Source organism: Gossypium hirsutum, chromosome A11 (genome assembly GCF_007990345.1).
Source record: "Gossypium hirsutum isolate 1008001.06 chromosome A11, Gossypium_hirsutum_v2.1, whole genome shotgun sequence".
NCBI classification, from domain to species: domain Eukaryota; kingdom Viridiplantae; phylum Streptophyta; class Magnoliopsida; order Malvales; family Malvaceae; genus Gossypium; species Gossypium hirsutum.
This window is the reverse complement of record NC_053434.1, coordinates 26,734,776-26,748,318: the sequence shown is the minus strand read 5'-3', so window position 1 is coordinate 26,748,318 and position 13,543 is coordinate 26,734,776. Positions and strand designations below refer to the sequence as shown.

The 13,543-nt window shown below is 36.4% G+C and overlaps 1 protein-coding gene across 1 annotated transcript; it reads left to right on the top strand.

Moving 5' to 3' along the window:
* The first annotated feature begins 10,751 nt into the window (after positions 1–10,751).
* On the top strand, positions 10,752–13,058 carry LOC107901351 (zinc-finger homeodomain protein 6). Its single transcript, XM_016827312.2, has 2 exons — positions 10,752–11,457; positions 11,647–13,058. The coding sequence occupies exon 2, from the start codon at positions 11,887–11,889 to the stop codon at positions 12,862–12,864; it is 978 nt and encodes a 325-aa protein (XP_016682801.1). The 5' UTR covers positions 10,752–11,457; positions 11,647–11,886; the 3' UTR covers positions 12,865–13,058.
* The last annotated feature ends 485 nt before the right edge of the window (positions 13,059–13,543 follow it).

Genomic DNA, 13,543 nt, shown 5'->3' with positions numbered 1-13,543 from the left:
AATGTAAGTTTTTTTTTAACATACAATGTTAAGAGTATAAAGGGTAATTTTAATATAATAATTAGATATTATTTATTTATTGATTTAAATAGCTTAAATTACAATAAAAATGTAATCCAATATTATAAGTTTAATTTATTAAAAATTATCAAATTAAATATAAAACTTTAGATTTTTTTTTAGTGAAAGAAAACTTTAACTTAAACAAACAATTCAAAATCTAAGCAATCCTTAACCACTCTAATATACTTAGATTCTAAATTAATTCTTCTAGGCAATTTTCCCATAGTCATTGCGTTGTAATGTTTAGTCCAACTAATTAAAATCTTAATTGTGTCCATAAAATTCTAAGATATACTTTGAAACATAAAAATGTTTCTATTTTTCCATATATGCCATACTAGTAATCCAAAAAGAGAAGACCAATTCACCTTATTACCCAGCATCCAATCAAAAGTTTCCAGATTCATTATGATCCATTTTGCAAGGTTTTTGTTGAAGAACTGTGGTTGATAATTCTTGGGCACAAGGTATTCCCAAATTTTTTTAGTATCTAGACAGTCTCTTAGAACATGCAGAATATCTTCAATCCCATGGTGGCAAATTGGGCAAGCCATGTTTTGTCCAATACCTCTTTGTACCCTTTCCTGATTAGTAAGCAATCTTTGTTTGTTAACGAGCCATAAGAAGAATTGAACATGATATGGTTCTTTGTACTTCTATACAATTTTCCATTTAGCCTTTTCTGCATCCCACGTTCCCGCTGTTAGAGTAGTTATCAAAGTAGTTAAGACTGTTAGTATGGTTATCAGTTGCAGTTAGTCTGTTCTAGCAGTTTCTTTATTGTACGTATGCCTATAAATGCATGAGACTTCTACATGCATTAAATAAGAAATAATAAAAAGTAAGAAAGTCTTCTTTTCTGAATATTTTTGCATAAGTCTAACATGGTATCAGAGCTAAGTTGTTTCTTGGTGTTTTTTGCTTGATTTTCCGCTGTGTATGTTCAGTATGGCTTGCAGTTCTGTTGATGCAGTTGTCGATAGTAGGATTTTTTCATCAAAGAAGATCAGTATTCTTCTTGATGATAGCAACTATTTGTTGTGGCGACAACAAGTTCTTTTGGCAGTCAAAGCACACAAGCTTCAGCGTTTCTTGGATGAGAATCAAGATCCTCCTACTCAGCTTATTTCCGATGACAGTGGGGGTTGTTGTGAAAATCCAGAGTTTGCACATTTTGAGCAACAAGATAGTGCACTTGCTTCGTGGCTATTATCTTCTATCAGTCCGTCCGTCCTCCCTCACCTTATTGGCATGGATACAAGTGCAAAGATCTGGAAAGCGGTTGTCGCCTTGTATGGGAGTAAAACCACTTCCAAGTTGATGTTTTATCGGCGGACTTTGCACTCTCAGCGCAAGGGTGAAATGAGCATGAAAGATTTTTTAGTCAAGATTAAAGGCTGCTGTGATCATCTTACCAGTTGTAGTGAAATCATTAGTGAGCATGAGCACATCACTGCAATTCTCAATGGACTTCCTCCAGACTATGAATCTATTATTACCATTGTTACTTCCAGCCAAGTTCCCTACACGGTTCAAGGAGTAGTGTCTATGCTTCTTGATGCTGAAGCACGACAACAGCCTGTGAGTACTGAAATTTCTAGTTCAGCTAATGTGGTGTCGCATCAAACGTCTGACTCCACAGTTTCTAATGATTCCATTCCTTCTTATCAACCATCGTCTATGAGTCGGGGGCGTGGGCGAGGGCGTTCTTTTCACTCGAAAATTCAATGTCAGTTGTGTGGGAAGGCTGGTCATCTTGTTGATCGCTGTTATCATCGGTTTGACTCTTCTTACAAGAGTACCAACTACAGGCCTCCTCCACAAGCAAACATCAGCATGGCTGGTTCCGGTCCTTTTACTACGCCTTGGTTCACTTCTTCTCAACCTCAATGGAATTCATCAGGTTGGTGTTTTTCCACTTCTCCATCTTCTACTTGGACTAATCCGTTTGTTGGTAGTCCTCCACAACAGGTTCCCATGCCGTCCTCTGGCACAGCTCCAACACCACCTCAGGCGTATGTAGCAACCCCTGAAACTGTAGCTGATAATTCTTGGTATCCGGATTCAGGGGCCACGCATCATTTAACAAATTCAGCCAGCTCCATTGGTGATGCTGGATCTTTCAAAGGCCCAGGTAAGGTATTTGTTGGCAATGGTTCGGCTTTGCCTGTTATGTCTGCTGGACAGTCGTCCTTGCTTACTCACTCTCGACCTCTGTACATGCGATCTTTGTTACTGGTTCCTGGAATTACTAAAAATCTATTATCTGTCTCCAAGTTTGCCAAAGACAATAAGGTCATGTTTGAATTTTTCCCTGATCAGTGCCAGGTGCGTGATTTGAAGACAAGGGAGATTTTACTTCGTGGTTCCGTTCATCATGGGTTATACAGACTTCATATTAATCAGTCTACTGGAGCTCATGTGCCTTCTAAGTCTGCTCATTGTTTTTCGACTAGTGTCAAACTTCCTCTTAGTGTTTGGCACTATCGACTAGGACACCCCTGTCGTGCTAATCTTACAAAAGCACTTATACGATGTAATATACCGTTTACTGATAGTAATAAATTTGTTGATTGTGTTGCATGTCATCTTGGTAAGGAATGTAAGCTTCCTTTTACAAAATCAGCAACTGTGTATACGTCACCTCTACAACTGGTTGTGGCTGATGTTTGGGGACCAGCTCCGATTGCTTCCAATGGTTTTCGATATTACGTTGCCTTCACCGATGCTTATTCTAGGTATACATGGCTTTATTTTCTGAAGAACAAGACTGAAATTCAAACTGTGTTTCCACAATTTCATCGCCAAGCTGAAAGAATACTTGGAACAAAGCTCAAGTCTCTGCAGACAGATGGGGGAGGAGAGTTTCAGGCATTGAAAACTTATCTTAATCAACAAGGTATTGTGCATCGACTCACTTGTCCCTACACATCTGCTCAGAATGGCCTTGTTGAACGCAAACACAGGCAGATTGTTGAAGCAGGTCTTTCTATGTTAGCTCATGCATCAATGCCTCTGATGTTTTGGAATGAAGCCTTCTGCAGTGCCGTATTCTTGATTAACAGGTTACCCTCTCATCCCTTGGGTGATGTCTCACCATATGAAAAACTATTCCAAACAAAACCCGATTACTCTTACCTTAGAACTTTTGGTTGTTTATGCTTTCCCAACATTCGGCCATTTACCAAAACAAAGTTACAATTTCGTTCAATACCCTGTGTTTTTCTAGGTTACTCCTCAGTACATAAAGGTTATAAATGTAAAGACCCCAATGGCAAAGTCTATGTCACCCGTCATGTCACCTTTAATGAAACTACTTTTCCATACAAAAGTTATTGTTCACCAGTCACATCACCTATTTCTAGTCCACAAGTTAGTGCTAAACTTTTAGTTGTTCCTTCACCTCATGTGTCGTGTTCTAGCACTTTGCCTACACCTCCACCAAATACGCCACCTACCTCCACTACACCTATCCCATCACATTCAACACCTACCTCCACTACACCTTTTCCATCCCATTCAATGTCTCACTCACAATCTGCTTCCCATAATATAATACATAATACACCTACTTTATCACCTTTACCACCTTTTTCTCAACAAACAGTACCATCCCCACAATCTGCACCTGTGTCGACTTCTCTTCAACAACAGGAGCAAACCCTCCAACCCTTGACACTCAACAATCATCACATGATTACCAGAAGCAAGGCTGGAGTTTTTAAGCCAAAGGTGTATCTTAGTACAGCAGCTTCTTCCCCAAAAGATGATCCTTCCAATATTCATGAGGCAATGATGTTTGAGTGTTGGCAGGAAGCAGTTTATAGTGAGCTCCAAGCCTTGGCACGAAATAATACCTGGACTTTGTGCTCCCTTCCAGAGAATCGGAGGGCAGTAGGGTGCAAATGGTTGTTTAAGGTAAAAAGAAAGTCTGATGGCTCCATTGACAGATACAAGGCTCGGTTAGTTGCAAAAGGTTTTTCTCAACATGCTGGGTTTGATTTTCATAATACGTATAGTCCAGTGGTTCGAGCTTCCACCATCCGCACTGTTCTTTCACTTGCAATTATGCAGGGGTGGTCTCTTCGCCAAGTCGACATCAACAATGCTTTCCTCAATGGTAAGCTTACTGAAGAAATATACATAGACCAACCTCCTGGCTTTGAAGTCCCAAGTGCCTCTGGTCAGAAACTGGTGTGCAAACTAAATAAAGCACTGTATGGTTTGAGACAAGCTCCTCGTGCCTGGTTTCAGACTCTTAAGGAGTATCTCGTGACTCAACTCGATTTTCAAGCATCTAAAGCTGATTCCTCCTTGTTCATTCGTGTGTTTGATGGGAAGTGTCTTCTACTCATGGTATATGTTGATGATATTGTCCTTACTGGAAGTCATGATCAAGACGTTGAAGATACTGTGCAGCGTCTTCACAGCAAATTTGCTCTCAAGGACATGGGAGCACTCAGTTTTTTTTTGGGCATTGATGTTCGACGCACTTCACAGGGGCTGATGCTCAGTCAAAAGAAATATGTTACTGAACTACTTGAGAAGACTGGAATGCTTGGAGCAGCATCCACACCAACTCCGATGGTAAGCACGCCTAAGCTAGTAGCTTCTGATGGCAGTCCTCCATTTGCTGATGTGCACTTATATAGAAGTGTTGTGGGCATGCTTCAATATGTCTGTATTACACGGCCTGACTTGTCGTTCTGCACCAATAAACTTAGCCAATACATGAGTGCACCAAGTGACACTCACTGGAGAGCAGTCAAACGGGTATTAAGATATTTAGCTGGCACCATGGACCATGGTTTGTGTCTTACAGCAGGACAACTAGAATTGGTAGGATATTCGGATGCTGACTGGGCTTCTTCCATTGAAGATCGGCGTTCCACTTCTGGATATGTGGTATATCTTGAATCAAATCCGGTGGCTTGGTGTTCAAAGAAACAGTCTGTAGTCTCTCGATCCTCTGCTGAAGTAGAATATCGCAGCTTGGCTAACTGCGTGTCTGAACTCCTATCTATTCAACAGTTGCTAAATGAAGTTGGAATGTCAATGTCTAAGATACCAACCATCTGGTGCGACAACTCTTCTACAGTATCTGTTGCTGAAAATCCTACTCATCATACTAAAATGAAACACGTTGAAATAGACCATCATTTTGTTCGTGAAAAAATACTTGCTGGTTGTTTACAAGTCAATTTTGTTCCCTCTGCTCAACAAATTGCAGATGTCCTTACAAAACCAATCACGCCTAAGCAATTTTCTTCCTTCAGACGTGCTCTTCGAGTGCTGCCATCGAAAGATCTTTGTACTACAAAAACAAATAAGCAAGGGGAATGTTAGAGTAGTTATCAAAGTAGTTAAGACTGTTAGTATGGTTATCAGTTGCAGTTAGTCTATTCTAGCAGTTTCTTTATTGTACGTATGCCTATAAATGCATGAGACTTCTACATGCATTAAATAAGAAATAATAAAAAGTAAGAAAGTCTTCTTTTCTGAATATTTTTGCATAAGTCTAACACCCGCTTTCAGCATATGGTAGACACTTTTAGCTGAAAGTCCTCCATTCCTTGTGTGTACCCAAAAAATTCTGTCTGGGCTAGCAATAGGGTGAAGTGGGGGAATATTTGCAATCCCTTTGACAACATCTTCCAGCAATCATTCCTTAAAAGCCTCCATATTCCGAGCTCCATCCTCAACGACCATATCTTTAAGAAGCCAATCCATGATAGGCTTGTCAGTATGAGTTACGTAAGCTTTTAAAAGCCCTATATTTGGTATCCAAGAGTCCTCCCAATAGCGGACTAAGTTTCCAACTCCAGTATTCCAGCATAAATTTTCTTTAAGTAATGGCCACACCTTCATAATCCCTCCCTAGATAACTGAACAACTTCCTCCTTGATGTTTTCAGGGATCCTCTCTTTTATTTTATATTTGGTGCGTAGAACCTTTATCCATAAATCCTCTTCTTTGGTAATAAGATTATACCCTAGTTTTTGTAAAATGAAGCAATCTGATCCTCTAATTTTTGAAGCCCTAGGCCACCACATAGGTGAGGTTGGCATATATAACCCTAATCCACAAGTGCAAGCTTCCATATACCATTATTAGATTCCCTTATGAATTGCCTTGCCAACCGCTCAATTTCTTAATGTAGCGTTAGTAATTCTTTTGTGGAAAAGCGGAATGCCTAAGTAGGATCCCGACTTTTAAACCTTTTGGAACCCCAAGAGGCTGTTCAAACTACTACTTAACCTATCGTCAACTTTGTAGGAAAAGAAAATATTAGTTTTCCGTGCATTCACCCGATGTCTTGAAAAGTTACAGAATAGGTTAAGGATTCTTTTGAGAAGTTAACCTATGCTTCAAATCAGCTTTTGAAAAAATAACCAAGTCATCTGTGAAGAAGAGATGAGACAAAGAGGGTCCCATCTTTGAAAGTTAAATAGGGATCTATTCATCGGAGGCCTCGGCTACTTTAATGCTATGCCCCAGCCACTCCATACACAAAACAAAAATGTATGGGGATAGTGGACAACCTTGACGCACTCCTCTTTCCGACTTGAATTTTTCTGTGGGCACTCCATTTCATAAGATTTGCATTGTAAATGATGTGATTGCAGACATAATCACCTTTCATAAAAATTCTAATATAACAGCTACCTGGATAGATTTGTCAATGAAATCCCAACGTACCCTATCATAAGCTTTTTTTAAGTCAATTTTGACTGCCATCCACTTTTTGTTCTTTCCTCGTATGGAACGAATAACTTCTTGGGCAATGATAATATTATCAGAAATGCTTCTGCCTGCAATGAAGCCCACCTGTTCTAGCACAATAAGTTTGGAAAACACTACCTTGAATCTATTAGCTATAACTTTTATCACTAGCTTGTAGAGAACAAAATAGAGACTAATAGGCCGAAATTGCGAGATTTCTTTAGGTTGAGAAATCTTTGGAATAAGCACAATAAGTGTGTTATTTAAATCTGGATCAATGGGCTTGCCCTTGAATATTTTTTTAACCCAATCGCAAATTGTGCTCCCAATGTTATCCCATTGGTTCTGGAAGAAAACAACATGAAAGCCATCACTATCGGGAACTTTTAAAGAGACTATGTCGAAAAGTACTGTTTTAATTTCCTCATCTGAAATTGCTTTTATATGTATGTTGCACTTTAGATTTAATGTCAACATATTAATTTCTGACTTTATAAAATTTTAGATGTATGTTGTAATTTAAAATAAAAAAATAAATTAAAATTGGTTGCCACAAATTTCAAACACAAAATTTTAACTTGGATATCAGTAGGAACGAAAAAAGATATTAACTTAGGTGAAGTTCACACGTTGAATTGTGCATCACGAATACACAGGCACGAATCCATAAAAATGAGAAAAATAAATTAAAGTTAATATAGATTTTATGAATGATGTTGGAAATTTACTTAATTTAATTATCGTAATATTTTAAAAAAAATTATAATACCTTTTTTGTAAGTGAAATAATTATTGATGTTATTTCATTTAGTTGTTTTATTAAAAAAATATAAAAAAATATAGCTTCCTAAAATTATTATTTTTTAAATTATAATAATTTTTTCATAAGTTAAATAACTATGAGATTGATTCATTTAATTGTTTTGCAAAAAGGAAAAAGAATCTAAATAAAAATAAATACCAATAATATTAGAAAAATATTTAAGTTAACTCCTTTCTCATTTATGATTTTGTTTGTCTAACTTATTTAAGATCTTTCAACTTTATCATAAATCATTAAATATCATAACTTAAAATTTAGAAAGTATTGTGAACCAAAATTAAATTTAAAATATAAATTTACATTGTTATCAATTAAACTGATCTCCCACCTCTTTGAATGCCATTTTTATTTGAATATATAATTTACTACTAATTTCATTATCAATGTTAAAAATAAAGCTATAATACTAAAAATTATCTTATCTTTTATTTTATTTAAATGCTTATTGAAACTAGTTAAATATTATTACAATTTAAAAATAACTTATATTAAAATGATCTTAAATTATTATTATAATATTTTTTCCTAATTTAATTTAATTTTAATTAAATTACTTAAAACACTTATAAAATAAATATGTTTTCTTCTTTTTCGATGTTTTATGCAACCAATTTTTTAATTCTTTCGGTTCTTAGGAAGTCAAATTTTTCATTTTCAATTCCAATTCCATTTTTAATTTTTAATCAAATACCAATTTTTGATAACACCACCGATGGTTTTCAATTTTCAATTTTTTTTGAAGGTTTTTTTTTCTTTTTCTTTTAGTTGTTGGTTTCGATTTTTTGTTTGTACTATTATTGAGGTTCAGATTTATGATGAACATCAGACTATATTATTATTGTGCTATTTACCCCCTTCAAACAAGTCTTGTAAGGAGACTCTGATTTATGAAAGAGAAATCTCTCAATTGAGGATGTATCTGTTGAGCAAAAACAAGCTCACAAGCGAGTTTTGTTTGAATAGCAAGTTAGATAGGCAAGCCTCGATTTTGGTAGCATCAAGGAAGCGAAACAATAGATGTCGCTATTGTAAGAAGTTAGGTCACGTCAAGATAGATTATTACAATCTGCGAAATAAAAGGGTTGCTGCGAGCAACAAGGAAGATTTAGCTGATGCTAATTTGGTCGATGACAAGGGTGATGAATTCTTGTTGGTGTCAATAAGTGAAAGCTTTGAACTTACATCCAAGTGGATTATGGATTTGGGGTGTTCTTTTCATATGTGTCCTAACAGGGATTGGTTCTCCACATACAATTCAGTTGAAGGTGGAGTTGTGCGTATGAGGAATGGTTCATCCAGTAACTGTTTAGATCAGGATACACGACAGGACAATCAGAACACTGTCAGACGTCATGTATGTACCTAATTTAAAAAGAAATCTCATCTTCTTAGAAAATTTGGGCTCGAAGGGTTGTAGAATTAACATCGAGTCAAACATCATTAAGGTATCTCGTGAGACTCTTGTTTTTATGAAAGGTAAAAAGATTTACAGTTTTTATGTTTTAGAAGGATCAACAGAGACTAGTGAAATGGGACGTCCCTCGTCCGTTAAGGAGTCAAAGTTAACTCTTTTGAAGCGGAGACAACTTGGTCATAGTAGGGAAAAAGGTATAACCGCTTTGTATAAGAGAGGTTCTCTTTTGGATGCAGGTTTTGAAAAGATAAGGCACTACGTTAGTGAAAACAGACCCAGGTCAGTTTTGATTTGGTAGTGCACAAGTTGAAGGCTAAAAGTCTTTCAGCTTCTAAGCAGAACTTCGACTCAGCAAATATCTTGCATAGTTCGAGATAGGCCCGTGGAGGGCTTTGGTAAAGAAGGCCTTGTGGAAATATGAGTCAATGTGAAGATTTTTGGAGTATGTCTCACATTTCGGTCAAATTAAGACACAATTAGAGAGTGACGTTGCAATAAGGAGGAACTCCTTGTCCCGATGAGCTGCAGATGTCACGACGCAACACCACATCGTCTTGACGATGCGAATTCCATGTCACGACGTGGCGACGTGTCATGCAATTTTCTCGATTTTTTTCTCCTGGTTAAACTCTGATTATTTGTTTCAGTCGAACTGTGATTAGTGTAAATTATTTTAATATTATTTAACTTACGAATTTAGCCTATAAATAGGCCCGTTTTCCACCCTAGAAAAATAACACATTATACATTTAGGTATTAGCTTTTACAAGCTTTCAGAGAATTTTTGTTTATATTTTGAGGGTTTTTATTTCGGGTTTCAGGGTTTAATTTTTATCTCTATCTTTGTTATATGTTGTTAATTTGTCATCACATATGCTCATTTTAATCACTCAACTTTAATAAATTTTCATTTTGATCATTCATTTTATTTTTAAAATTAATTTTTAATTGTTAAAAAAACCTTGAGTTTTTATAGGGAAATGAGTTATTTAGTTGCTAAGATTAAATCTAAAATTTTCACTTGTAACTCAATTTCAAATGAAAACTCAAATCTTTTCTTGTAGTGAACCATAACGTTTTCATTTTTATTGAAAAACTAAATTCTAAAAAAAAAGAAAAAGAAATTAACTAGATATTATAAATTTCCCTCCAAAAATCTAAGTTTTTCCTTTAGAAATCCAGATAACTTTCTCTAAAGCCCTAGATATTTTCCTCTTATTAAAAAAACTAAAATTAATTATTAAAAAGAAGAAATAAAAAAGATAAATTGATTTTTACTATAAAAATTAAAGTAAAATCTCAAGTTTTTTTGCTTCCCTTTTTCTAAGAAAAAAAATTAAAATTAATTGTAAAAAATAAAAATAAAGAAAAATAAAAACAAGAAAATAAGTTTTCCTATTGAAAAAAAAACTAAAATTAGTTCTCAGAAAAATAAAATAAGTGATAAAAATAAAAATTTACTAAGTTTGGTTACTATATAAGATCAAATTAATACTAAAATAATAAAAATATCTAACAACACTCATATTGCAAACTTTTTATTTTTTTATTAAAATTAAGTTACCAACAGAGTAATTTACCTAAACCTTTTAATCGAGATAGGTTTAGAACCAAAAACTTTGCTGCAGTTGGACTGAAACAAACCATGCTTCAAGAGAGAAAAAAGAGAGAGAAAGCGAATCCGAGACACACTAAAAGGACAAGTTCAGTGCTGTGGACCACCATATCTTCACTTTAATTCCTGCAAGCCCACAAAAGATAATAAAAGGGGTCCTCCCCTCTCCTCCTCTTTATTTTTTGTTTTTTCCTCCTCTTCCTTGCTGATTATCTCTTTAAGAGATTCCGTAATCAGCTTTTGTTTCTCATGGAACTGTCTTAGTGTGGCCAACCAAACAACCCTTTCAATTCAATTCTTTCAACACACACACACACATACTATATATATATATATATGTTGCCTCCATAGAATCTTACTTTGCCTTGCTTGTTTGGGGTTTGTTTAGGGTTACAAAGAGTGGGGATTATATCAGACAGAGAGGAGAGACTAGAAGATGTCAGTTGCCAAAAATGAAATGTGTTGGGCGAGGCAATAATTAGGAGCTGGACCAGTGTGCAAGCTCGGAGAGGGCTTGTCGGTTGTACCATGTCTCTTAGTGCCACCATCCTCTAATGCTCATCACTGGTTTTTGAGAGTACAAACCAAACCCACCTGTTTCCTTTGATTGATGGATTTTATGGGGTCAATTGGGTGATGGGAAACACAAACCCCTTCACAAATCTCTCTTTATCCCTCTCTTCTCCTACCAACCATCTCCTTAGTTCACCTTCCTTAATTTATGCTAAAACAACGCTTTCCTGCTTGGTTTGGTCTTAAATTGAGTTTCGAGGATTCTTACAGAAAAAAACATCTGTGATCAAGTTTTAATTCATCAAGGTAAGCTCTTTGTAAACTTGTCTCAGCTAAGGGGCCCCATATCATAGTCCCCTTTCCTGTTTCAGCTTCCAAAACTATATTTTTATCACTTTTCTCGGGTGTTTATATATATAATTAAATTTATTTTAGTCACTTCAAATTTTTTTCATTTGTCTCTACACTGCTCAAGCACTTGCGTTTCGTCTCCAGGAACAGGAAATCGGGATTTAGTGAAACGAGTTGGTGGGTTTAGCACTAAAACGTCAAAGTCAGGGATAATTTTGTCTTTCCCACTAATTATTTCTTTGATCAAGTGAAGAAGTGGTGATGAATTAGGGTATGAAATTATTGCATGTGGTCATGATGATGGGTTTGAGAACATATAGATTACTAGTTCATTAATTCCCTAATAATAAAAAACTGAGATCGAAGGCTTAGATCAAGGTTTTAATGGAACTGAGAGGCCAAGATAATAAGGAAATGGGGATGCCAAGCTCTTTTAGTTACAAAAATCAACTCAACAAAGACTCATATTCTTCAGCACCTGTAAATTCAGCTACGGGAGAAAGAAGAAGAGATCGAACGGTTCGTGGTGACCCCAACCTACCTCAAACCCTAGATGATCCACTTTCAGTACCTAACCCCAGAAGAGATCCGGACCCAGATCCAGTTTCAGCTTCCACAGCTACCACTGGTGAGATAGCAGCTGCGGCAGACAGCAGATCACCGCCAACACCGGAGCCCCAACCAGTCGCTGGTCCAACGTCGGCAACCATCAGCTTCACTCCTTTGATTAGGTATAAAGAATGTTTGAAGAACCACGCCGCCAGTATGGGCGGTCATGTGGTCGATGGTTGCGGGGAATTCATGCCGAGCGGCGAAGAAGGCACGCCGGAAGCGTTGAAATGTGCGGCCTGTGAATGCCATAGGAGTTTTCACAGGAAAGAAATAAACGGGGAATCACAGTATGCACCGAGCAGCTATTATTATACCAACAACAACAACAACACAAGGAGAAACGCTGTACGTCCTCCTCGACGAGCAACACCTCTTCACCATCAAAGATTCTCCCTTGGATTGTCTGCCAGTCCTCCTGCTATGTCGGTTGCACCACTGATGATGAGCTTTGGTGGCGGCGGCCCGGCCGAGTCCTCGAGCGAAGATCTCCATGTGTTCCATTTCAGTGAAGGAGGGCAACAACCTTCACACCCACATTCATCAAAGAAGAGATTCAGAACCAAGTTCAGCCAAGAACAAAAAAAGAAGATGATGGAATTTGCTGACAAATTGGGGTGGAAAATCCAGAAACAAGATGATGAACAAGTGCAACAGTTTTGCGATCAAGTGGGAGTAAAGAGACAGGTTCTCAAAGTTTGGATGCACAACAATAAACAAGTCATGAAGAGAACAAATGTAAGAGACATCTAAGTTCTTCGTAAAACACAAAACAATTTCATACAGAATATATATATGCATTTGATTTAGAGAATAATTTTTGGATATAAAAATGTGAATAACAAAAAAAAGATGGAGGAGGACATACATTCTTACTATATTTGCTTAATTTTCCTGATTTGTAAGAAATGTTTGCTTACCAAAATTAAACAGTCTTTCTTCTCTAATCCTTCTTATTATTTACAGTTCTTAGAAACTTTTGCAGATTATAAAACTGTAGGAATCACAGCTTAAGCTCTCTTTCACTAAACCACAAAGTTTCATATACTACAATTACTTTTCTCCATGGAAAAACAAGGAGAAGAAAGAAAAAGAAAACATGTATTAACAAAATATAATGTATGCATATCTTTTCCCCCCTTTTTTCCCCCTCCAAAATGTTCCAATTGGCCCATTAATCATAAAAAGCCAGAGCAAACGGAATATGATGGGGTTTTACGATACTGACATGATTAACAGGCATCATAAAAATCCCATTCTTTCAAATCCTTTCCCATTTTTTTGCATTTTCAAGTTGGATCATAGATTCAAACTTTGAATATTTCCTTGTTTTGGTGTTGCAAATCATTCAGTTTCTGGGCCATACATGTTATACAATGTATCTAAAACAAAACCCCATTTTGTCTACTTGGCCAATCAAAGGTGTAAATAT

Bases quoted from the DNA above. Each gene is read 5' to 3' on its own strand.
- LOC107901351 (XM_016827312.2), top strand. From the start codon at position 11,887: ATGGAACTGAGAGGCCAAGATAATAAGGAAATGGGGATGCCAAGCTCT.